The sequence below is a fragment of the Salmo salar genome, chromosome ssa16, assembly GCF_905237065.1.
Source record: "Salmo salar chromosome ssa16, Ssal_v3.1, whole genome shotgun sequence".
NCBI lineage: Eukaryota > Metazoa > Chordata > Actinopteri > Salmoniformes > Salmonidae > Salmo > Salmo salar.
The window spans coordinates 52,946,582-52,972,760 of record NC_059457.1 but is presented as its reverse complement, the minus strand read 5'-3'; the positions used below and the strand labels follow the sequence as shown (position 1 = coordinate 52,972,760).

Below are 26,179 nucleotides of genomic sequence, written 5' to 3'. Positions count from 1 at the left end.
CGTGAATTGGACAATATTCCGGTCTCGCTAAGCATTCAAAATGTAACAAGTACTTTGGGTGTCACGTAAAATGTATGGAGTAACAAGTACATTATTTCCTTTAGGAATGTAGTGAAGTAAAAGTAAAAGTTGTCAAAAATATAAATAGTAGATTAAAAAAACATGAGCTGGCAAACACCCAGAAAAAATAGTTTGTGTGGAGGTGCTGGCTAACGGTGCATAAACTATAAACGATCAAAATAAAGAAAGTTACACGCTCCATGTAAAATATAAATAGTAAAGTAAAGTACAGATACCCACCAAAAATACTTAAGTTGTACTTTAAAGTATTTTTTACTTAAGTACTTTACACCAGACACCCCCCCCCCCATTCAAGTCAATGTTCTGTGATGGAGCTTTGACTTGCCTAGTTAAATAAAGGTTAAGCATTTCCCCCATTCTAGTTATTCTGTTTCCATGGTGGTATATGTGCTGTTAGCCAAATCATGTGACGCCCCTCTGCTTTGATTCCTCTTTTTGATTAGGCTTGATTAGGCACACTGTACACGTGACTAACCACAATCTGCTACTCTGCGTGTGAGTCACTGGTGAAATGGCAGAGGTTTCTCATGGCAACAGGGATAACAGGATGCAGTCCCCTCTACAAGCCTTGGTTTTTTTTCACATCAACATTCGACATTCAACATCAAGACCCAAACCTTGGAGTCAGTCAGTGGTTGTAGGAGGAACAATGTTGGCTCCCGTCACCTCGTTTCACACACTAACTGTTGTCTTTGTGTGATTTTGTTTTTTTATTAACACCATAGGCAGTCTCCACTACCTCACGGAAGAAAAATGCAACCCACTTTATATCCCATTACTTCCCATCAAAAACAGCCAACATTTCTGGATTATTATTTACCGTAAGGGTAGAAGGTCTTTTACATATAAAGAACACATTTCACATTGTTTTGGAGTGAATTTCCCCTTTAAAGCAAAGAAAATGTGAAACTTGAAACTTTTCCAACATGAAAAGCACAGCTCAGATCATGACTCAATAAAATATCCCCAAGAATAAGAATGGGGAATTGTACATTCTCACATTTTTAGAGAAATGAAAAGAGTAATTTGTGATTTGCACTACAGTACGTCAATGCCAACACACATTGGGCAGCCATTTTTCCTTTCTGTTAAATTAACTGGCATATAAAAATACACATTAGAGCATTTCCCACATCAAAGAAACATTTCCATTTGAAATAATACACATTTTTAGAGAGTGAGCTGGAGAGAAGAGAGGGGGGGGGGCAAGCCTTTTAAGAGAGAGGGGCTCCTCTGAGTGTGGAACGATACTGGAGGAGTTTGGTCTTGTGTGGTCCCTGCTTCCCCTTTCTCTCTCTCTCTCACTCTGCCTAAGCCTATGAGCTGGCTAGGGCCCTTTGCTTACAGCACACCCTGAGCTTTAAAAGGCTGGGCTGGAGGTCTGAGGAGGTACACTCTCCTCTCCTCCTGAGTGCTGTGTGGGTCGGTGGGACAGCTTTTCCATCCTCCAGGCCAGTGATGCAGGCATCACCACAGAGCTGGGCCTTCAGGCTGCTCCCTCTCCTCCTGGCCTCTCTCCTGCTTGCCGTTACCGGGAGTATTGCCACAGCCGAAGGTGAGGATTCAGGACCCAGCAGCGGCATAGTCCCTGCCGATAATATTAGCACTGGTCTGGGTGGACGGGCGGATGGATGGGTCTTACAGCTAACCTCAGCCGTGGTTCATCTCACAGTTAACCTCAGCCGTGGTTTGTCTCACAGGTATTTTACCCTGATGACGACAGCTTGCCTGTCGAAACGGTGGTTATTAAATTATTGCATCTGAGCTCATAGACTGTGAGGCTCTCCTTTTCTTTTTAACTTTTTAAAGTCATCTCACATGTAACCTTAGGCTTGGTTCGTCTCACAGGTAACCTCAGCTGTGGTTCATAAGTAATTGTGGTCAAGTGTGTGAGTAGAGAGAAAGAAAGTGTGTGTGTGTGTGTCTGTCAGATCCAGCTTATGTAAAGTGTTATGACACAACGGGATGGATGGACTGTTTGTCTTTCCGTTGTTTTTGTGCGCAGTCTTCCTCACACCATCAGGACAGCTGCCACTATTCTGAGACTGAGAGGCATCAAGGTGTTTCTTAACTGGTTTTGTCCTTTTTGACGCCTCCTCAGAACCCAAGTCCCCTAGGAAAAATGTCTACTCAATTGTCTCAACTGTAACGTGCTTTTGTGTTTTTTTTTTCATATAGAGGAGCAGGAGAAAGAGAGGGACCCAGCCTACTGGAATGCTCAGGCCAAGGAGACACTCCAAGCTGCGCTGAGACTCCGCCCCCGAGTGCACCGCGCCAAGAACATCATCCTCTTCCTGGGGGACGGTAAAGAGGCAGAACCATAGACATACGATAACCAGATGGTGTTTATGTAAAGCACGGCATTATCTGGCACTGCAGAGCACAGCCTCTTCACTATCTAGCACAGGGATTTCTTTGTCAATTACAGGAGTAAAACTGGAGGAATACTGTTGGATAAATAATTGGAATTGTAGTTATTGAGGCTCAGGCGTGCATCCGACGAATGTGGTTTAAAGAGAGTAGAGCGGCTTTGGGATGCACACTTAGAGGGACACAAGGTCTCAGTGTTTTTGTCATTGGCTGACAGAATTTCTACTCCGCATGAAAGGTCTATTTTGTGATATTTATGAGGAAGTTCTTCTTCTTCTTGTTCTTCTCCTTCTTCTTCTCCTTCTCCTTCGTCTTCTCCTTCTTCATGAGTCATTTACATTGCCATTTGAGTCATTTAGCAGACGCTCTTATCCAGAGTTAGTGCATTCATCTTAATTAAAACAGCTAGGTGAGACATCCACATATCACAGGCACATTACAGTCACAGTAAATACATTTTTCCTCAATAAAGTAGACGTTAGCAAAGTCAGAGCTAGTATGAAAAACGGAGTAATGTGAGTGTTAGTTTACAAACTGGGGGGGGATTATTTAAGATACTCTTTGAAGAGGTAGGGTTTTAGATGTTTTCAGAAGATGGGCAGGGACTCTGTTGTACTAGATCAGAGTGAAGCTGGTTCCACCATTGGGGTGACAGGACAGAGAAGAGCTTGGACTGGGCTGAGCGGGAGGACCAAGAGACCAGAGGTGGCAGAACGGAGTGCTCGGGTTTGGGTTTAGGGTTTGAGCATAGCCTGAAGTTAGGGAGGGGCAGTTCCTCTTGCTGTTCCGTAGGCAAGTACCATGGTCTTATAGTGTATGCAAGCTTCGACTGGAAGCCAGTGGAGTGTGCGGAGAAGCGGGGTGACATGGGAAGGTTGAACACCAGGCGGGTTGCAGAGTTCTGGATAAGATGCAGGGGTTTGATGGCACAAGCAGGGAGCCCAGTCAACAGCGAGTTGCAGTAGTTCAGATGGGAGATGACAAGTGACTGGACTAGGACCTGATCCGTTTCCTGTATGACGTAGGGTCATACTCTACGAATGTTGTAGAGCATGAACCTGCAGGAGCGAGTCACTGCTTTGATGTTTGCAAAGAACGACAGGATGTTGTCCAGGGTCACGCCAAGGTTCTTAGTAAAGCCCTTTTGTAAGGAAAACCTAATTCTGATTGGCTGGGACTGGCTCCCCAGTGGGTCGGTCTGGCTTCCAAGTGGGTGGGCCTATGCCCTCCCAGGCCCACACATGGCTGCGCCCCTGCCCAGTCATGTGAAATCCATGAATTAGGGCCTCATTTATGTATTTATGTCTTGTGAAATCCATGAATTAGGGCCTAACTGTAATTCAGATATTTTAAATTGTTGTATGTTGCGGCTATATTTTTGTTCAGTATAAATAGAATTGTATCAATATAAGAGGCTTCACAATTAAAGACATTAGGAAATACGTGTTAGGTCTTAGAGCACATTAATGAGGGTGGATGACATCATTGTCATCTCATTTGTCACTCAGGGATGGGTGTGTCCACTGTGTCCGCGGCTCGCATCCTGAGGGGCCAGATGGAAGGAAGGTCTGGAGAGGAGACAGTGCTCGCCATGGATACCTTCCCTTACCTTGCGCTCTCTAAGGTCGGATGGAACCCTGCACTATTTCACCCTAAATCTCTCACTATGCCTCCATTCAATTCACTCAGTACTTGGTTTCATTTCAGGAAGATGTTTTGCATGCTCTGTTCTCTTGACATGTTGTATCTTGTCGTATTTCACCCTACTACAGCTCAGTACAGTCCTCTTGGTGTTGTTGTAAGAAAATGTTACACAGCTTAAGTTGAATTTGACATTTAAAATGAAAATGCAACCATTGTGGTGAAAGCAGGAAACACAGAATTTAGGTCTATGGTCAGATAGAAGTTAGCCAAACATAATGCCAAAATCTTTTCATTCTCCATTAAATTCTACACATTTGGATAAGAATTTCCGGTCTTTTCGATGTCAGTTCCAGCTTCTCTCACAGTCATCAGATAAGGTGCACTGAATGGCAAACAAAATAATGTAGTTTACAGGGACTCAATGACCCCTCCTTTTTTTATGTTAGTTTGCAGTCTATTTACAAGATAGACTGCAAAGTTGTACGTTATCTTATAAAATAGTGTTTAAGAGTCAAGAAGAGACTTCGGACTTTGGACTTTAGTAGCTATTGCAGCTTAGCTGTTACGCAAAGAGCTCCAAGCCTCTTGGCGAAGTTCCTAGGTTTTGGGGAAAGGTTGTTCCAGTACTTATGTATCGCTATGCCCCATAATTTGAGTGTGTTTGTTTTGTGCCTTACAGACATACAGTGTTGATAAGCAGGTAGCAGACAGTGCTAGCACAGCTACAGCGTACCACTGCGGAGTGAAGGCTAACGCTAAGACAGTGGGCCTTAGCGCCAATGCAGTGGCCTACGAGTGCAACACCACGTTTGGGAATGAAGTGTACTCCGTGCTACATCGCGCCAAAGCACAAGGTATGGTGTACTGCAGCACATACACACTCATTTTATACAGACAAGCAAAAACAAAAAAACACACAAAAGTTCACTTACACTACCCATTCACAGCCACCCCATACACATTCCATTGCACAATTGACCCTTCCCAACATTTTGGAAAACCAATCGCAACGCTCCGGTGGATAGCAACTGTCGCTAACCTGTTTTGTGTTTGTAGCTATAGTATCGGAGTCGTTAGAGTCAACACTCTCAACTCTGACTCCAATTTGACAAGATTGGACCAAAATGAGCTATAAATAGCTACAGCTGCAATGTCAGCATAGGCAGGGCAAACTTGTTTAGACGATGTCTAGTATATCATCAAAAGTAATTAGTCACAGCACATTTTTGGACTCATTCAGTAGTTTTTACCTGATTAAGTTGAATACTATTGATGTCATGGTTGTGTGGAGAGACGGACCAAGGCGCAGCGTGCTCTGAGTTCCACATATTTTATTTAGTGAAACTTACAAAACAAAAGGAAACAAACAACTAACCGTAACATCAGCGGTGCTACATGCACTAACTCAAAACAAGATCCCACAAAATGCAGTGGGGAAATGGCTAACTAAAAATGATCCCCAATCAGAGACAATGATAAACAGTTGCCTCTGATTGGGAACCATACCAGGCCAACATAGAAATAAAACACCTAGATAGAAACACCCCCCCAGTCACACCCCGACCTAACCAAAATAGAGAATAAAAAGGCTCTCTATGGTCAGGGTGTGACAATTGAAAACATAAGTTGAAAATTATGCTGTCGCTGCTTCCTGTCAGTAACTTTTGATAAATAGACAGATGTACAGTTTTAAAGTGTCCAAATCACTAACCAATATGCAGAAACAGTTTGTGACATATTGAACCTAAACGTAAAATGTACTATCTACATATACGCTCCCCTACTTACATTTATTTACTTGGACAGTGAAGCAAAACCTTTCACTTTGGCTCTATACTCCAGCATTTTGGATTTGAGATGTTTTAATATGAGGCGACAGTACAGAATGTCACCTTTTATTTGAGGGGATTTTCATACATATCTGTTTGACCTTTAGAATTGAATGCACTTTATGTATCTATAGTCCCCCCATTTGAAGGTGGCATAACCTCTTGACGGGCTCGTCTCGTATGCGGGACGGACATCCAGCGAAAAAATCCTATCGCCATTAGCATAACGAAATTGAATATATATTTTTTTCAAATATAGGACTATGTTATTTCGTTTTATAGATACACCTCTCCTGAATCGAACCACGTTGTCCGATTTCAAAAAGGCTTTACAGCAAAAGCAAAACATTAGATTATGTTAGAGAAGTATATCGTAAAAGTAGCCACATAGCCATTTTCCGACCAACCACATGCATCACAAATAACCAAAAAACAGCTAAATGCAGCACTAATCTTTTACAAACTTCATCAGATGACACTCCTAGGACATCATGTTACACAATACATGCATTCTTTTGTTCGATAAAGTTCATATTTATATATAAAAACAGCATTTTACATCGGCGTGTAACGTTGACTAACTATTTTCCCTCAAATGCATCCGGTGAAACAGCACTACAATTTACTAAATTACTATTCGAAAACATTTTTAAAATGTAATATTGTCATTCGAAGATTTATAGATGAATATCTCTTGAAAGCACCTGTAATGCCAGATTTAAAAATAACTTTACTGGGTAATCACACTTTGCGATAAAAGGGGATGCGATACTCAGAAAATAGGCTAGCAATACAGGTCAGCGCCATCTTGGAACAATCGCATATCAAATCTAGTCGCCGGCGTCATAATGGTGATGGCCCTCCTCATGTGACCACTTTCCACAGCGTCTCATTCATTCAGTTTTCACAGTAGAAGGCTCAAATCATTTTGTAAAGACTGGGGACATCTAGTGGAAGCAATAGGAAGTGCTCAATGAACCATTGCTCACTGTGTGAATCACAGGCAAAGTGGTGAAGTTGAGTCCGCAATTCAGAATTCCACATCCTGTTACGATCGGTCTCGGGGTTTTGACTGCCATATGAGATCTGTTATACTCACAGACACCATTCAAACAGTTTTAGAAACTTTAGGGTGTTTTCTATCCACAAGTATTAATTACATGCATATCCTAGCTTCTGAGTTTGAGTAGGAGGCCGTTTAAAATGGGCACAAATGTTTTTCAAAAATCGCTGTAGCGCCCCCTATCCTAGGCAAACGACAAGAGGATAAGTATGTGGACAAATTCACTTACAGTGTATCAAAGTAGTATTTGGTCCTATATTCTTGGCAATGATTAAATCAAGCTTGTGATTTTACAAACTCGTAGGATGCATTTGATGTTTGTTTTGTTTGTGTTTCAGATTATTTTATGCCCAATAAGAATTAATGGTAAATAATGTACTGTGTCATTATGGAGTCACTTTTATTGTAAATAAGAATATAATGTGTTTCTGAACACTTCTACAAAAGTAATTAATCTCAGCACATTTTTGGACTCATTCAGCAGTTGTTCGATGCTACCACGACTGCAGATAATCATGAATGAAATGTGAATAATGATGAGTGAAAAAGTTACTGATATGGTATGATATTTATACCTCCGTAACTTTCAATTTAACCTTTTACTGCGGTGGGCTAAATGAAGGGTGAAGAAAGGGGTATACCTAGTCAGTTGTACAACTGAAATGTATCTTCTGCATTTAACCGAAAGCCTCTGAATCAGAGAGGGGCGGATGGCTACCTTAATCGACATCTTTGGCGCGCGGGGAACAGGGGGCTAATTGCCTTGCTCAGGAGTAGAACAACAGAGTTTTAACTTGTCAGCTTGGGGCTTTGATCCAGCAACCTTTTGGTTACTGGCTCAACACTCCTAACCACCAGGCGACCTGCCACCAGGGTCACACAGAGTGTTTCTTGGAAGTCTTAAACAAGTCTACTTTGAAACAAAAGTATACACCTCACACACATGGTTATGGGCTTAAAAAAAAATAAGATACCTGTACTATGTCAGATATAGAGTTGAAATGTATTACATTTTGAGTTTGCATCCCAATATTACAGGGCACAAGTGGTATCTGAATGCTTTGATGAGCATGTAAACGATGTAAACCATATGCCATGCCCATCTCAGTCACCAGATCTCAACCCAATTTAACACTGATGGGAGATTCTGGAACGGTGCCTGAGACAGCGTTTTCCAACACCGTAAAAAATACATTCAAATGATGGAATTTCTTGTGGAAGAATGGTGTCGCATCCCTCCAATAGAGTTCCAGACACTTGTAGAATCTATGCCAAGGTGCATTGACGCTGTTCTGGATCGTTGTGGCCCAAGACCCTTTAAGGACACCTTATGCTAGTGTTTCCTTTATTTTGGCAGTTACCTGTATGTTATCCACAAATTATTGCCACAATTACAGTAACAGTCAAATGTTTGAACACACCTACTCATTCAAGGGTTTTTCTTTATTTGTACTATTTTCTACATTGTAGAATAATAGTGAAGACATCAAAACTATAAAATAACACATATGGAATCATGTAGTAACCAAAAAGGTGGTAAACAAATCAAAATATATTCTATAAATGAGATTATTTAAAGTAGCCACTCCTTGCCTTGATGACAGCTTTGCACACTCTTGGCATTATCTCAACCAGCTTAATGAGGTCGTCACCTGGAATGCATTCCAATTGGCAGGTGTGCCTTGTTAAAAGTTAATTTGTGGAATTTTTCCCTCTTAATGCATTTCAGCCAATCAGCTGTTGTGACAAGGTAGGGGTGGTATACAGAAGATAGCCCTATTTGGTAAAAGATCAAGTCCATATTATGGCAAGAACAGCGCAAATAAGCAAAGAGAAATGACAGTCCATCATCACTTTATGACATGAAGGTAAGTCAATATGGAAAATTTGTGCAGTCGCAAACACCATCAAGCGTTATGATGAAACTGGCACTCATGAGGACCGCCACAGGAAAGGAAGACCCAGAGTTACCTCTGCTGCAGAGAATAAGTTCATTAGAGTTATCAGCCTCAGAAATTGCAGCCTAATTAATGCTTCACAGAGTTCAAGTAATAGATACATCTCAACATCAACTGTTCAAAGGAGACTGCGTTAATCAGGCCTTCATGGTCGAATTGTGGCAAAGAAACCACTACTAAAGGACACCTTTTAGAAGAAGAGACTTACTTGGGCTCTGTCCTTTGGTCTGATGAGTCCAAATTTGTGATTTTTGTTTCCAACTGCTCTTTCACAAAAAAAGAAAAAAATATTATGAGACGCAGAGTAGGTGAACGGATGATCTCCGGATGTGTGGTTCCCACCATGAAGCATGGAGGAGGAGGTGTGATGGTGTGCGGGTGCTTTGCTGTTTACACTGTCAGTGATTTATTTAGAATTCAAGGCACACTTAACCAGCATGGATACCACAGCGTTCTGCAGCGATACGTCATCCCATCTGGTTTGCGCTTAGTGGAACATCCATTTGTTTTTCAACATAACCCAAAACACACTTTCAGGCTGTGTAAGGGCGATTTGACCAAGAAGGAGGGTGATGGAGTGCCGCATCAGATGATCTGGCCTCCACAATCACCCGACCTCAACCCAATTGAGATGGTTTGGGATGAGTTGGACTGCAGAGTGAAGGAAAAGCAGCAGTGGTTTAAAGTACTTAAGTAAAAATACTTCAAAGTACTACTTAACTAGGTTTTGGGGGTATCTGTACTTTACTATTTATATTTTTGACAACTTTTACTTTTACTTCACTACATTCCTAATGAAAATAATGTACTTTTTACTCCATACATTTTCCATGACACCTAAAAGTTATCTGAAACATTTTGAATGCTTAGCAGGAAAATATATTTTTTAACATTTAAAAATAGATTGGCCGTCTGGTTTGCTTAATATAAGGAATTTGAAATGATTTATACTTTTACTTTTGCACATAAGTGTTTTTAGCAATTTCATTTACTTTTGATACTTAAGTATACTTTTACACAAGTAATATTTTACTGGCTGACTTTCACTTTTACTTGAGTCATTTTCTATTAAGGTATCTTAACTTTTACTTAAGTTTGACAATTGAGTACTTTTTCTACCACTGAAATGCAGCCAACAAATGCTCAGCATATGTGTCAACTCCTTCAAGACTGTTAGAAAAGCATTCCAGGTGAAGCTGGTTGAGAGAATGTCAAGAGTGCAAAGCTGTCATCAAGACAAACAGTGGCTACTTTGAAGAATCTAAAATATATTTTAAATTGTTTAACACCTTTTTGGATACTACATGATCCCATAAGTGTTATTTCATAGCGTTGATGTCTTTCATTGCGTTGATGTTCTGCAAAGTAGAAAATTGTAAAAATAAAGAAAAACCCTTGAATGAGTAGGTGTGTCCAAACTTTTGACTGGTACTTTTTAAATACTGTGTGTCTCACTAGCTTAATTTCCATTTAAAGAGTTAAAAAATGCTATTATGCACAATTTAACGGCGCTCTAGAAAGAGCTCCCATAGTGACTGTGCAGCAGCCCATTCATTCCACTTCCCTAGTTAGTGTGTGCCTGCACCCTAATGATCTGGGTAATTGATTAGCAATACACATGGAGCCTTCTTACAATCTCTACTTACCAAAATATTCAAGGATAATCAGTAACCTACGTCAGCCTAGCTGCCTAGACAGGACTTTTGGAGTCGACTCCGACTCTCGGTTGTCAAGGAGTCGAGGAATCTTCTTTTCTGAATTCGACTCTCCGCCATTAAGTTTCAAACGTATTGGAAGCAAATGAGGACAATGGCAAAAGTCATACTGGCAGAGACTTTTCATGAAAAAATGTATCGCTTAAACGGCTAAATAATTGAACTGTGCACCAGGGGTAGTCACGACTGTGATTCCTGAAATACAGAGCCTATTGATGGAGTATTTTACAAATCAGAAAATAATACGAAGTTGCATTGTTTGGTAGCTGGTTAGCTAGCTCACAGTCTTGGTCTTGTCTTAGTCTCAGTGTCTCATTGACCACCATTGCTAACGCTAGCTAGTCCGTTAATATAACTTGTTTTCTCCAAATGCATGTTAGCTAGCTAAGTTAGCCAATGTTATATTATGAATACAACTCTTATCTACTGTTGACAGCAGGATATGATTTTAGATTACTAATTCGTTCCAAAATTGGTTAGTAGCTTTGACTGCACGCTGAGAATGCATTCAGAGCCATCCAGTGGCTAGCCAGACTACAAACTTGATTTTACCAGGTTTATTTTACCAATTTTACCGTCAAGCAGTTGTAATGACAGTTCAACAACAAAGTCTCCAGATTAGCAAGGGGTAGTTTGTGTTTGATTTCATTGTCAAAAACACAGTTTGAGTTCATCGAGAGGGGTTTTCTCCAGTAGTTTCAAAGGGTATTTGAAACAGTTGATTGAGGTAGCAACAGTAACAAAGGGGGCGGGGCTTACAAATGGTCAAGGTACACTATCATTATATATATCTTGTATCCACACCCTCACACACTCCACCATAGATAGATAGATGAGGATGATAGGATTGTAAGGTTATCTAAAGTGCAATGTTCTCAACTTATTATCTACTGTGTGAGGGAGTAAAACGATCATCTCATATTAAGTAACCCTTACAGGCCCAGTGCAGTCAAAATTATATTTTTTCCTGTGTTTTATATAATATTTTACAACAGTTGATGAAACTAACACTGTAAAAGTGTAAACAAATTCCTCATAGTTGCTGTTTGAAAATAAAATCGACACAGGACCTTCTAATCAGCAGGTTAGCTTGGGGGGGAGTGTCGGCTTTCCATGGTGACATCCCCATGTGGTAAATTGGTTAATAGACCAATAACAAAAAGAGTTCCAAACCTCTCTGGCAATAACACCTAGTTTTCCCTTTTCCCATCCCCACTCAGACCACTACCAGGCAGTTGTAGCAAATTTCTTGCTTGAAAAAAAGTTTTTTGCTAAAAAGCAATTTTTGCCCATTTTTAATGGAAATCTATTACTGTAAGGTACTTAACTGTTCCACAGAAATGATTTGATATTGATATAAAATGGCTGTATTGGGCCTTTAACACCCATAACCCTTATACTTGTTAATCATTGATTCTTATATTTAAGGCCGGGATTCATTCCAAAACAGATTAACGACCTGCACACAATAAAATACTTTTAAACGCAATTTCCCAGACATTTGTGAACATTGAGTTGGTAGTAACCATGCTGTAGATGTAGACTCAAGTAGAAATCAGTTTGTGAGCGACAGGTAGCCTAGTAATTGGCTAGTTCCAAACCCTGAGCCGACTATGTGAAAATTCTGTTGCTCCTGTTAGTCACTAAGAATAAGAGCGTCTATTTAAAATGTTTGTATGCCTCAATATAATTCCATAGATGAGTACCATTTATAGAATCAGTTGTTTGATGTGTCTGTCAGTGAATAGCGTGTGCATGTCTAGGGTGTGGAAGTGTTTCCTAATATGGACAATGTACACCTCTGGGTTTGTCAATGGGATATGTGTTCCAGGGAAGTCAGTGGGCATCGTGACCACCACACGTGTACAGCATGCTTCTCCTGCTGCTGCCTATGCCCACTCAGTGAGCCGCAGCTGGTACAGCGATGCTGACATTCCCTCTAGTGCCCGCCGACAGGGCTGTGTCGACATTGCCACACAGCTGGTGACCAACGTTGACATTGATGTAAGTCTCCATGAAGGCCTTTTATTGGTATCACATTCTATATATACTATCATCTCATGTCATTGCTTTTCACTGCAGTATTTCCCAATCCTGGTCCTAACCCACTGGGCACAGATGTCAGTTCAACGTCTATTTTTGATTTGGTTCAGTTGTCAACTAAACTGAATTTAACGCGAAATTGACAAAATAATTCACCACGTCATTGGATTTAGGTTAAACGTTGAGTGAAAAAAAATTAAATAAAAAAAATCCCTTACATTGATTTTTTTTCAAATACAAAAATGTTTCCACGTTGATTCAATGTCATCACATTGACTTTTCTTGGTTGAAATGATGTAGAAACATCATTAATCCCAACCAATGGTTTGCCCAGTGGGAAGAGTCCCAAAGGGATGCAGATTTTAGTTTTGGGCCCTAGCACTCAACAAGGACAGAGAGAGTATTTTTTTGAAACTGCTCTGTTGGTTAGAGCCTGTAAGTTAGAGCGTCTGCTAAATGACTTAAATGTAATGTAAATGTACTGTAAGGTCTACACCTGTTGTATTCGACGCATGTGCCTAATACATGATTTGATTTGATTTGATTTGGGAGAGGGAGGATGGGAGAAAAGCGAGAAAACACAATCTGGGGAAAGCAGTTCCCCCTGTGGTAACAGTAATCAACATGAAGCATTTGATCTGATTTAGGTGTGTTAGTCCAAGGGCAAAAAACTAAAATGTGGACACCTTTATGTCCCCAGGACCAGGATTGGGACATACTGTACTACTGTGTGTGGAATGTACACAGTAATATGAAGTATCTATCTGGTGCATCAGGTTATCCTGGGTGGGGGGCGGATGTATATGACCCCAAAGGGAACTCCAGACCCTGAGTACCCCACTTCCTCTTCCCGGAAAGGGGATCGGAAAGATAAGAGGAACCTCATTGACGTCTGGATGAAGGCCCAGCAGGTACACATTGATAATGTCCGTTGTTGGTCACATTGAGGGTATATTGTATGAGCCTTTACACCTAAGGATGTGTTAATGTTCTGGAACCTGTTGTCTGTTAGAACCCCACAGAACTGTGTTAGTGTTCTGGAACCTGATGTCTGTTAGAACCCCACAGAACTGTTAGTGTTCTGGAACCTGATGTCTGTTAGAACCCCCACAGAACTGTGTTAGTGTTCTGGAACCTGATATCTGTTAGAACCCCACAGAACTGTGTTAGTGTTCTGGAACCTGATGTCTGTTAGAACCCCACAGAACTGTTAGTGTTCTGGAACCTGATGTCTGTTAGAACCCCACAGAAGTGTGTTAGTGTTCTGGAACCTGTTGTCTGTTCGAACCCCACAGAACTTTAGCCAGTTCCCTTATGAAAATGGCAAAATAACTTTCATGGTCATGTTCATTCGGGCACAAAACGTAAAACTAATTGCAACAGATTGTTTTTTGCAATGGAAAACTTAAATGAGCATTACTCATTGTATTGGTCACGTACACATATTTTGCAGATGTTATCGCAGGTGCAGTGAAATGCTTGTGTTTTTATCTCCAACAGTGCAGTAATACCTAACAATGCAAAATAATACATGCAAATCCCAAAAATGTAAATAAAGAAATTAATAAATATCAGAACGAGCAATTTCAGAGTCTGGAATATCAATATACAGTGCATTCTGAAAGTATTCACAGCCCTTGACTTTTTCCACGTTTTGCTATATTACAGCCTGCATTTAAAATTGGTTCAATTGAGATTTTGTGACACTGGCCTACCTACAATACCCCATAACCAAAGTGGAATTATGTTTTCAGAATTTTCTTACAATTAATTATAAATGAAAAGCTTAAATGTCTTGAGTCAATAAGTATTCAACCCCTTTGTTATGGTAAGCCTAAATAAGTTCAGGAGAAAAAATGTGTTTAAGCCTTTGAGCATGGTGGTGTTATTAATTACAATTTAGATGGTGTATCAATACACCCAGACACTACAAAGATACAGGCATCCTTCCTAACTCAGTTGCCAGAGAAGAAGGAAACCATTCAGGGATTTCACCATGGTGACTTTAAAACAGAGTTTATTGGCTGTGACAGGAGAAAACTGAGGATGGATCAACAACATTGTAGTTACTCCACAATACTAACCTAAATGACAGAGGGAAAAGAAGGAATATACCAAAACATGCAGCTTGCTTGCAACAAGGCACTAAAGTACTACTGCAAAACAGGTGGCAAAGAAATGAACTTAATGTCCTGAATACAAAACTTTATGTTGGGGAAAATTCAACACAACTCATCACAGACTACCACTCTTCATATTTTCAAGCATGGTGGTGGCTGCATCATGTTATGGGTATGCTTGTCATCGGGAAATGGAGGGAGTTTTTTAGGATAAAAAGAAAATGAATAGAGCTGAGCACAGGAAAAATCATTGAGGAAAACTTGGTTCAGTCTGCTTTCCAACAAACACTGGTAGACAAACTCACCTTTCATCAGGACAATAACCTAAAACACAAGGCCAAATATACACTGGAGTTGCTTACCATGACGAAATTGAAAGTTCTGAGTGGCCCAGTTACAGTTTTGACTTAATCTGCTTGAAAATCTATGGCAAGACATGAAAATGGCTGTCTAGCAATGATCAACAACTGATTTGACAGAGCATGCAAATATTGTTCAATCCAGATGTGGAAAGCTCTTACAGACTTACCCTGAAAACATCAGCTATATTCACTGCAAAAGGTGATTCTAAGATGTATTGACTCAGCGGTGGTGAATGACTAGAATACAGTATTATACATATGGAATGGGTAAAACAGTATGCAAACATTATTAGTGACCAGTGTTCCATTATTAAAGTGACCAGTGTTCCATGTTTATGTACATAGGGCAGCAGTCTCTAAGGTGCAGGTTTGAGTACCAGGTGGTAGCTGGCTAGTAACAGTGACTAAGTCCATGTTGATATCCTGTTCCAGTCTGTTTTCTTCCATTTGTTACCCGCTGAACATGAGCCAGGTGTAATTTACAGCTTAGGCCTGTATTTACTACTTAATTGCCAGTAAAATTGTTAGGTGTAACTGATGTTCTGTTATCGCATGACGTCAATGTAAAGCTATGAATAAAACAGTGTCCTCTGTGTCTCTGTGATGTCTGTGTTTCAGGACAAGAATTCCCAGTATGTTTGGCACAGGAAGCAGTTTGACGAGATTAATGTAAAGACTACTGACCGTCTCCTGGGTAGGTTGGTTTTTATCAACATTCTGTTTACATGGACACAAGCACATACACATACACACACACACACACACACACACACACACACACACCCATCAGAGGCGGCTGGTGGGAGGAGCTATAGGAGGATGTAACATCTGGAATGGAATAAATGGAACGGAGTCAAACGTGGTTTCCATGGTTTCCATATGTTTGATATGTTTTATACAGTTACGTTTTTCTCTCTCCATTCCAGCCATTACAATGAGCCCGTCTCCCTATAGCTCCTCCCGCCAGCCTCCTCTATGTCACACACATATGCACACACCCTACACACTACCACACGTACTATCAAACACACTCACAAACACCCACAAACAAACATTCCCTTTGCCGCTAGTGTATATGAATGTTATCAGGTGTTGAGGTGTTGGTATACCATTGGTATACCATGCCATTCTATTGACTAAGTAATGAAAGATAAGACTGTCACTGAAGTTTTGTCTGAGAATAGATGATTTCCTAATATGGATGCCGTACACGGGGGCTTGAGTTTTTCTTCACCAGGAAAAACGTACTTCTGTCATTAACTGTTACCACCAAAAGGTGAACTGCGTTCCCAACATTGTGTTCTCTCTTTTATTACTTTCTTCCTCCCGCTCTCTTTCCTTCTTGTGGCGGCAGGTCTCTTTGAGCCAAAGGACATGCGGTTTGAGGTTTTCCGGAATGCCACACGTGACCCGTCCATCGTCGAGATGACAGAGAAAGCCATTCAGATCCTCAGCAAGAACCCCAAAGGCTACTTCCTCTTTGTAGAAGATGAGTACCTTTATTTAAAACCCAAAGGCTACTTCCTCTTTATAAAATATTCTTTGTAGAAGATGAGTACCTTTATTTAAAACCCAAAGGCTACTTCCTCTTTATAAAAGATTCTTTGTAAAAGATGAGTACCTTTATTTAAAACCCAAAGGCTACTTCCTCTTTATAAAAAATTATTTGTAAAAGATGAGTACCTTTATTTAAAACCCAAAGGCTACTTCCTCTTTATAAAAGATTCTTTGTAGAAGATGAGTACATTTATTTAAAACCCAAAGGCTACTTCCTCTTTGTAAAAGATGAGTACCTTTATTTGAACACATACTGTAGCATGGGCTACTATTACATATACAACAAGAACTGCTAAGATGAAGAATGTACCCAGGCTGCATCCTGTTTTGCATTTACGACATTGTAATTTTTGACAGCAATTATTGACAGCATGTATTGACAGCTGTGGTTGTATTGAAAGCTGTGGTTGTATTGACAGCTGTGGTTGTATTGACAGCTATGGTTGTAATGGCAGCTGTGGTTGTATTGGCAGCTGTGGTTGTAATGACAGCTGTGGTTGTAATGGCAGCTGTGGTTGTACTGACAGCTGTGGTTGTATTGACAGCTGTGGTTGTATTGACAGCTGTGGTTGTATTGACAGCTGTGGTTGTAATGGCAGATGTGTTCGGTTGTAATGGCAGATGTGTTCGGTTGTAATGGCAGATGTGTTCGTTGTGAGGATCTCAAGTTAGGATTCAATGATAAAGTAATAAAAATATGTCAATTTTTAGGACACGCTCAGTCTTAAAGCCCCCCCATCTTGAGTCAATCATCAACTCTCCTTGAGTCAGTCATCAACTCTGTCTGAGTTGTGTTGTGTTGTTCTTGTTTTACGAGGGAGAATTGACCATGGGCACCATGATGGCATTGCCAAGCTGGCGCTGACTGAGGCTGTGATGTTTGACCGGGCGGTGCAACGAGCCTCCCGGCTCACCAGAGAATCAGACACCCTCACTGTCGTTACCGCAGACCACTCCCACGTCTTCACCTTCGGAGGAAACACCCCCCGTGGAAACCCCATCTTTGGTATGGTCCAAAACAGTCATAGGCTCATGTGTGTTACAGATAGTACTGTGTATATTTTAGAGAGATCCTCAAGGATCGCAAGGATGTCCTACAATGTACACTGTACTGTAAGATATACAGTCAAGGGTGCAATGTTTTTATTTGTCTTTTCACTTCAATGTCATATATTTTTGTGTCCAGCATAGAATGTAATGTTCACCATCATGTTATGTAAACCATTTTGTGTCAGGTTTGGCACACAAGAAGGCAGATGATAGGATGCCATTCACTAGCATCCTGTATGCCAACGGTCCTGGTTATGTACATGTGAATGGAACGAGAGGAAACATCACATTGGTGGATTACTGTAAGTATACTACAACTATTAAAGTAATACAGGCAGTAGCTGTTTTGTAAAATGTGTGTGCATGTTTGTCTGTGTGTGTGTACAAGCGTGCATGCATGTACTGTACATGTATACTTGCAGATGTGCTCATGTTCCTCTTTCGTACATGACTGTGGTATAGTGTAGTGCTTTTCATACTGTTTTGTTCTTAGCCCCTGGCTAGACTGGCGCTGGGCTAGCTTATTCTGTTTTCACACAAGCGTTTGTTAACACAGGTCTAATGATTCACACTTGTATTCCAAAGCCCTGGGCTAACGGACAAACACACATGCGAACAACATTCTATCTCTGCCAGGGGACCAACATTCTATCCCTGCCAGGGGACCAACATTCTATCCCTGCCAGGCAACCAAAATTCTATCCCTGCCAGGCAACCAACATTCTATCCCTGCCAGGGGACCAACATTCTATCCCTGCCAGGCAACCAACATTCTATCCCTGCCAGGGGACCAACATTCTATCTCTGCCAGGGGACCAACATTCTATCCCTGCCAGGCAACCAACATTCTATCCCTGCCAGGGGACCAACATTCTATCCCTGCCAGGGGACCAATATTCTATCCCTGCAATATTCTACACCATGCTCTACCAACTGAGCCACACAGGATAACGTTGGTGCTAGCCCACTTACAATGTTCAAGTGTGAACACTCGCTTAGCCCCAGGCTAAAATCTCCCTTAGCTCAGGCTCTCAGGAGGCTCTTAGCCCAGGGCTAAGGTGCAGTGTGAACGCACCTTGTATGTGTTTATAAACATGTAGACAAATTGGGCTTTAACCACTACCTCTCTGGTTCTCAGACGATGAAGAGTACATGCAGCAAGCTGCAGTCCCTCTGGACTCTGAGACCCATGGCGGGGAGGACGTGGCCATCTACGCCAAAGGCCCCATGGCCCACCTCTTTCACGGGGTCAAAGAGCAGAACTATATCGCCCACGCCATGGCCTACGCAGCCTGCATCCCACCCTACACGGACTGCCCACCACATCCGCCCGCCTCAACCGGACACACACACACCCTCTCTGGGCTGCTTTTCTGTCTGGCCAGCCTCCTCTGGTTCCTGTTCAGATGACGACACACAATCCAACAATCATGGGTACAGTGTCCATATTAGGACAGTTACCGGTCCATGAAAGTTGTGTCAGAGATGGTGGAAATGGGATAGTTCTAGGTTGTCTATTTTGGAGAAGTGTCTAGATTGCTATGTCATATTGCACTGCAGCAATTTCTAACCATCCTTATAAGGTTCTAAATGGAACATGTAAGGTGCTATAAAGATAATTTTCTTAAGGTTCTATAAAGAACCATTAAGAAAGGTTCTATATAGCACCAAAACAGGATTCCGCTATGCTTACAACCCTGTTTGGGGCTATAAAGAACCCTTTTTTATGGTTCTTTATAGAACCTTTATGGAGAATGGTTCTATAAATAACCTTTCACAATCCGAAAGGTTCTTTGTAGATCCTTTTGAAGAACCATAAAGGGTCTTTTAATCTGGTCAGCCATATTATATTGTTAAAATTCCATCTGAGTTATTATTGTGTTAATTGACAAGTAGAATCAAGTGAGCTACCTCTGGAACAACTGGGAGTCCCTGAGTAGAGAATTGAGAAGCACTGATTGATTTAGTCAACCGTTCTCAACTGACACAAGGTCATACGCGAGTCTTTCACAAGACACCGTCACTGGTCACAGTCATATATAATATGTAATGGAATAACACAACACATTAGATAAACTGGAATTACACTCTTACTTACGGTTGCACAAAAAGAGCTGTGACTAAAACCACGGTCCAAAATATTCGTATGAGCCACTAAAAGAGCAAAGAATCCTTTTCTGAACTGTAAAGAACCATTGAAGAGCTCAAAGGGTTATTGGAGTCATTATGGTTCCACTTAGAACCATCACAAATCCCAAAGAACCCCTTGAGGAACCCTCATTTTTTAGTGTGTACACTATTAATGTGGTTTGCAGTGAAACTGGAAAAAAGGAGACCTGGAATGTCACCAAGATATATTTCCTAGTAGAAGTAGGCCTTACTATAAACTCCAAAGAGATGGGGTCTGTATATTTTATTTGCAATCACTAATAGCTGGACTAAGCCAATGAGATGACTGTGGTAACTAAAGAAGATGTAGTGGCTTAAGTAGTATGGTCAGGTATCTAAATTGTATGGCAATTTAAAATGGAGCTGACCATAGCTCAAATAAACCTAAATACTAAATATAGAGATGTTTTTATGTTAAATGCACATGTTTAGTATTAGTGGATTGAATACATCTCTTTGCTTAGATGTGTTTCCATTCCCCTTTAAGCAGTATGGTCAGGTATCCCAGACACCGGTCAAGCCTAGGCGTCCCGCTAGCGGGACAACTTCCGGTGAAACTGGAGGGCGCGCAATTCAAAGAAATAATCATAAAAATTATGGATATTAAACATTTAGGCACATACAAGTGTCTTATATCGGTTGAAAGCTTACATTCTTGTTAATTTAACTGCACTGTTTGATTTACAGTATCTATTACAGAGAAAGCATGCCATGCGATTGTTTGCGGACGGCGCCCCACATCAAAATATTTTTCCACCGGCACAGGTTTCATAAATTCACAAATAGCGATTAAATATTCACTTACTTTTTGAAAATCTTTCTCTGATTTGTCATCCAAAGGGTCCCAGCAGGGACATCACTAGAGATTCATGGATAGGGGGGGGTCTGGGCATACTCCCCCAGGATTTGTTTTAAAGCCCCCAAAACGTCTTTTCATCATGTATTATTAGAGTAACAACGGGTGTAAAATCGATCAAAATAAGGTTATTTTTGGTCAAGGTTGGCTAAAAGTATAGCTGTCTCATAGTTTGTGTTAGACACGGATCTAATATGACTTACTTAAATTCTATCAAAAATAAAGAAATGAAAGTCCAATCTGTCCCCATCCATCCAACACCAACAAAAGGGGGGGAGGGGGGGGGGGGGGGGGGGGGGGGGGGGGGGGGGGGGGGGGGGGGAGAGAGAGAGAGAGAGAGAGAGAGAGAGAGAGAGAGAGAGAGAGAGAGAGAGAGAGAGAGAGAGAGAGAGAGAGAGAGAGAGAGAGAGAGAGAGAGAAATGTGAAGACATGCAGGTCATATTATACCATTAGAAAAAAATCTTTATTTAAATGTGTTGCTCAAAATTAACCCAATCATTCAGACACATGGAACATCTTAACATTATCATCCACAATGGGGCAAAACTAAATTCAACTAATGAGCTACATACGATTTTAAAAACTGAAAAATAATCAGGAATAAAATCTGATAAAGTATATAATATAACAACCTATATTACATAACTTCTCCTCCTGCTTCTCTCTTTTGATGCTCATTTTGTGGGTGGACGCATCAAAGTCTACCTCCTATTTTTAAACGTGGCAATGCGGTCAATAACACTATTGTGGCTTAGTGGCCCAAGCACTTCACCCTCAATGGACATGGCTGCAAGACTTGCAAGCCTTTTCTGACCCATTGTCTTACGCAACCAGGAGTGCAGCCGGCGCAATGCACTAAAGGACCTTTCACAGGAGCAGCTGCTCACAAGAATTGTGAGGGCAAACTGAATGATTTCCTTCAGAGAAGGAAACATATCATCATCCAGGAGGTTATGCACAGCAAGTATATCTTTGGGAGGACGTCCAGCCTCTCTTTTACAGGCAAGAAAGTTTCTGGCCACCAACATCTCTTCTGTTTTACATCAATACCGTAGTGCTTGGCAAACTCAGTTAAGCATGATGTATCTAGGAAGTTTTTTGAGTTAAGGCTGCATGACAGCAGACCTGCATCTACAGTCAAGAATCGCTGGTCAAGCTCACAAGCCATCCTGTCCAAGCACGGGAGCAACAACTCTGTTTTCATTGTTTGGGAACAGGACAATTCTGTGCCTAAACCCAAAGAGGTCTCCACCACAAAATCTCCCATTTTCCTTTGTTTGTGCTTTTTTGCTGCATCTGCCTCTGGAATATTGTGAATTTTACAGAGTGCTTTGGTTCTGTCATAAAGTTATGTGGCAAATGCATCTGTGCGTTTGCCTATCAGTGTGTCACATACAACTTGTTTGCCGAAACAAGCTTCTGCCAGGTCTACAGTCTCTTTCTGGAGGAACTTGTGTAGTCCCTCAGTTACAGAAAGAAGGGACTGAAACATCAGTAGCAAATACACAGTGGAGAACTTATGAAGCTTTGCTCTCAGACCAACAGCCATGGGGGATCCAATGGCAGATAGACAATCAAAAATAGCAGTTAAAGTGTCCAGGACTGCATTTATGGACTGCAGCTGACGTGCCCAGCGAGTGTTTGAGAGCTGTACAAGTTCAGCTGATGCTATTCCAAGTTTGGACTGAGCTTCTTTGAACTTGTGGTGGTTAACTAGGGATGTACTGAAAAACGAACACACATTTTCCAAGACACTGAAAAACTCTGAACCTCTGAAATAGCCATGCAAGTATGACACAACACCAAATTAAGCTCATGAGCATAGCAATGTACATAAATTGCCTCCGGATGCAGCACTATGAAATGTGCTTGCACACCTCCTTTGGACCCACTCATGACAGCTGCACCATCATAGGTCTGTGTAACGCACTTTAGGCCTGCTACCCCTCTCATTTGGAGCTGCTGTTGCAACTCATTTGCTATCGATTGGGCATCAAATGACTTGATTTCTGCTAGTGCTAGTAAACACTCCTTAACTGTCCCCTCTGTCACATACCTAACACACAGAGCCAACTGTTCAGACTGCCCATCCCTCGCCTCATCTGCCATAATGGCATACATTCCAGATTTTGACATCTCAGAGACCATGGTGTACATAACCTCTTGAGCACAGCATTCGATCATGTCATTCTGAGATTCTGGAGAGACATACGTCGCATTTGATGGAGTATTGTACCTTTGCAGGAGAGGGTCAAACTCCTTCAAAAACTCCATACATTCAAGAAAGGTCCCTCTATTTGTGCTTTCACTAGATTCATCATCAGCACGGAAAGAGAGTCCCTGTCTTCCTAACATTGAGGTGACCGCAACAATTCTCCTCAGATAATCCCTTCTCTCTGCAATATCACTAGCATGGGCAGATGTTAAAATCTGAGCAATGTTCCCATGAGTGCTAGTTGCCTGGTAGCTTGCCATGTCACAACACTGTCTCTGTGTGTTTGTGCCATTTCATGTTTACTGAAGATAAACAAAGCTTTTTTCCAATTTTTGCAGCCATTACTGACAAAATAATCAAATTTTATTTTTTTGCCAAGAAGTCTACATGGAAAGCAGAAAGCTGCGTTTTTGTGAACAGAGTACTCTACCCAATTGTATTTCTTAAACCAGCAGTGCTGAAATGCCCTTTTCTGTGTACCAAAACTTTCATGTGGGTAGCTATTCAGCTTCACCCAGTGTCTTTGTCACCTAAATCGCTCTCATTTTTGGAAGGAGTTGCTGCAGCGGCTTGATTACTTTTTTTCTCTGGATCGGTTTGTTCTACCTCCCTGTCTGGATCTGTTTGTTGTCCCTCTTTCTCTGGGCATGCTTGCTCTCTCTCACTTTTACAGGTTGCATGTTGATCTCTGCCTTGCATAGAAGCCTCTCTTTCTGCATGACCCTTTAAGATATCATGAACATCATTTATTTTATGCCTAACAAAAGTAAGACATATGCTGTCATATGCTGTACAAATTGAACTGAAAGCTTAAACATCTACTTGATTTTTTTTATCACTAACCTTGATCAGACATGCTCCCTCAGCCCTGACAGCCTCCAGCTTCTTCCCCTCATTCTTGTCTGCTGTGTTTTGACATGTATTGTTATTAAACTCATATCTACAATAACTCAAGGCTTAATAGGTGATTAATCAGTTTAAGTTTTAATTAGTTTTTTTTGAACTGGTAAAATCTTCATTTCTCACCGAATTGGCCTTCGGCAGAGCTGCTGGCACTGCCTCTCTTGAAGAATTTCTGTATATCCATCTAACTTTAGTGGTTAGCTAGCCTACAGTAGAAAAATTGAGGATCAATTGTGATCAACATTATGTCACCTTTTCTACACATGACCTACTGATAATTGTTTTGCAGTGGCCTACTGAATGAAAGCAATTGAGTATGAAAAGATATGTGCATGATGTTACGTCATCTGTCTCATTTATAGCCTGGCACAGATAGCAAAACTACATTAAATACAACATTAACTAGATATCATCGCCACAAAACTTATGTCGAATTTAAAAGACACCGTTACCGTTAGCTAGCTCGCAGCGTCTGTTACACTGTAATTTACAGGCAGCCTCCCATAAACACGTATTGGTTAACAAAGCTTTGATTATGACCAAAGTCTATAGTAGTGAATACTCTCTCTCTCTCTCTCTCTCTCTGTTCTAACTTGCCACAAATTCACATCGTAGCCTATCTGCATGAATTCGTCCTGTCAGAGCCTTTTCCTGTCAGTTTACAGTTAGCTAGCAGTCTCAAGCCACAGCAGTAGCTAACGTTAACCAAAATGTTAGATACAAGTAGACCTAACTGTCACTAGCGCATGCAGCAGCCTCTGCAGCAGCAGCCTCCCCCTGGTCCTAATGCCTGCCCGGTAAGCAGTTTAAGATGCTATGGAATGGTTGACGAAAAAAAAGAAATCACAGAGAAAATATATTGACTGATATATTGATTTATTTAGGGGGGGCTAATTCATATTTTAGGGGGCTTAAGCCCCCCTAAAATAGGCCTAGCGATGTCCCTGAGTCCCAGCTATAACATGTAGTGTCGTTTTATTAGATAAAATCCTTCTTTATATGCCAAAAAGTCAGTTTGGTTGGTGCCATCGATTTTAGTAATCCACTCGTTCAACTTGCAAAGAAAGGAATCCAAAAATCTACCCTTAAACTCTACCCCTGAAGTCAAAATATATTTCAATTTTTTCCTCAGATACCCTAAAATGTAATAAATCTATAATATTTCTTACGGAAAGAAGTATGTTCAATAGGGAACCAATTTTAGTAGGTGCGTCTTGTCTTCTTGGCGCACGCAAACACGGATTTCCAAGACTGTGTCCCTGTACTAAAACTGTTGTTTCTTACTCGTTTTTCAAGTTATAAGCCTGAAACCTTGAACATAGCCTGCTGACACCCAGTGGAAGCCTTAGAAATTGCATCCTGGGAGCTAGAATTGAGTATGCCCTTATACTGGCCATTGGAAAAGCATGGTCTCTCAAAAAAAACGACATTTCCGGTTGTTTTTTCTTTGGATTTTCTCCTACCATGTCTATTGTGTAGTACTCTCCTACATTATTGTAACATTTCTACAAACTTCCTTTTCTTTCCAATGGTACCAATTATATGCATATCCTGGCTTCAGGGCCTGAGTAACAGGCAGTTTACTTTGGGCACGTCATTCAGACAGGAAGTGGAGAAAAAAGGAGCCTTATGAAGTTAAGACTAGTCTGGACTAAAAAGCATGTTCAATATGCTTCTTAGACCAGTGCTAGGCTTAATATGTGTCTAGGGAACTGACAATACAGCTCATTCTAATTTCATCAGTCTTTTTACCCTGTTATTGCTTAAATCACTTGGCTTGGCCAATGGTCAAAGGAAGGTAAAGGTTCTTCTGTTGTTGTTCTGAGAACATTTAGGATGAAATGCTCCCACTGAACTGTGTTATGGACACAGTTTATAAGTAAACAGGAAGTTAACTGCCATTTAGCAAAAGTTTAAATGGTGTATTTTGACCTTTTTGTTACCAGATCAATTGTCTTCCTCAGATTGTACCTCATATTAGCATTATAATCTTGTTTTTGTTGTTGAATTTGAAAATGAATGTTTTTTGTATGAAAACCTTTTATACATTTGTAAAAATTTGTTTGGAATATCTCCAAAAATAAAAACTCAAATGTGTTGATTTGCTCTCCTTCCTCTTTGAATCCAACTCACCATACAATGGAAGGGTCAGTTAAACTACTGTACCAAGGTACGTATGATATATATGAAACCTTAAAAAATACTGTCTGAAATTAACTTTAATAAAATATTCTCACATTGCA

General features: G+C 40.8%; 1 protein-coding gene and 1 long non-coding RNA gene across 2 annotated transcripts; one reads left to right on the top strand and one right to left on the bottom strand.

Moving 5' to 3' along the window:
* The first annotated feature begins 1,435 nt into the window (after window positions 1-1,435).
* alpi.1 (alkaline phosphatase, intestinal, tandem duplicate 1) lies at window positions 1,436-21,056 on the top strand. The gene is made up of 11 exons (XM_014149858.2): window positions 1,436-1,636; window positions 2,260-2,385; window positions 3,960-4,075; window positions 4,775-4,949; window positions 12,492-12,664; window positions 13,480-13,614; window positions 15,804-15,879; window positions 16,540-16,674; window positions 17,557-17,748; window positions 17,978-18,094; window positions 18,931-21,056. Exons 1-11 carry the CDS (start codon window positions 1,540-1,542, stop codon window positions 19,200-19,202), a joined length of 1,614 nt encoding a protein of 537 aa, XP_014005333.1. The 5' UTR covers window positions 1,436-1,539; the 3' UTR covers window positions 19,203-21,056.
* A 2,397-nt stretch (window positions 21,057-23,453) lies between these two features.
* On the bottom strand, window positions 23,454-24,525 carry LOC106574191 (uncharacterized). Its single transcript, XR_006759784.1, has 4 exons — window positions 24,389-24,525; window positions 24,060-24,142; window positions 23,877-23,938; window positions 23,454-23,756 (listed from the first exon to the last, which is right to left on the bottom strand). It is a non-coding gene; the product is annotated as an uncharacterized lncRNA (long non-coding RNA).
* Between the last annotated feature and the right edge of the window lie 1,654 nt (window positions 24,526-26,179).

What these genes read in the sequence shown, in the direction of transcription:
- alpi.1 (XM_014149858.2), top strand. Translation starts at nt 1,540, where the DNA reads ATGCAGGCATCACCACAGAGCTGGGCCTTCAGGCTGCTCCCTCTCCTC. An exon ending in GAGTATTGCCACAGCCGAAG is followed by an intron (nt 1,637 to 2,259) that starts GTGAGGATTCAG and finishes TTTTTCATATAG; the next exon opens with AGGAGCAGGAGAAAGAGAGG. An exon ending in ACATCGCGCCAAAGCACAAG is followed by an intron (nt 4,950 to 12,491) that starts GTATGGTGTACT and finishes TATGTGTTCCAG; the next exon opens with GGAAGTCAGTGGGCATCGTG.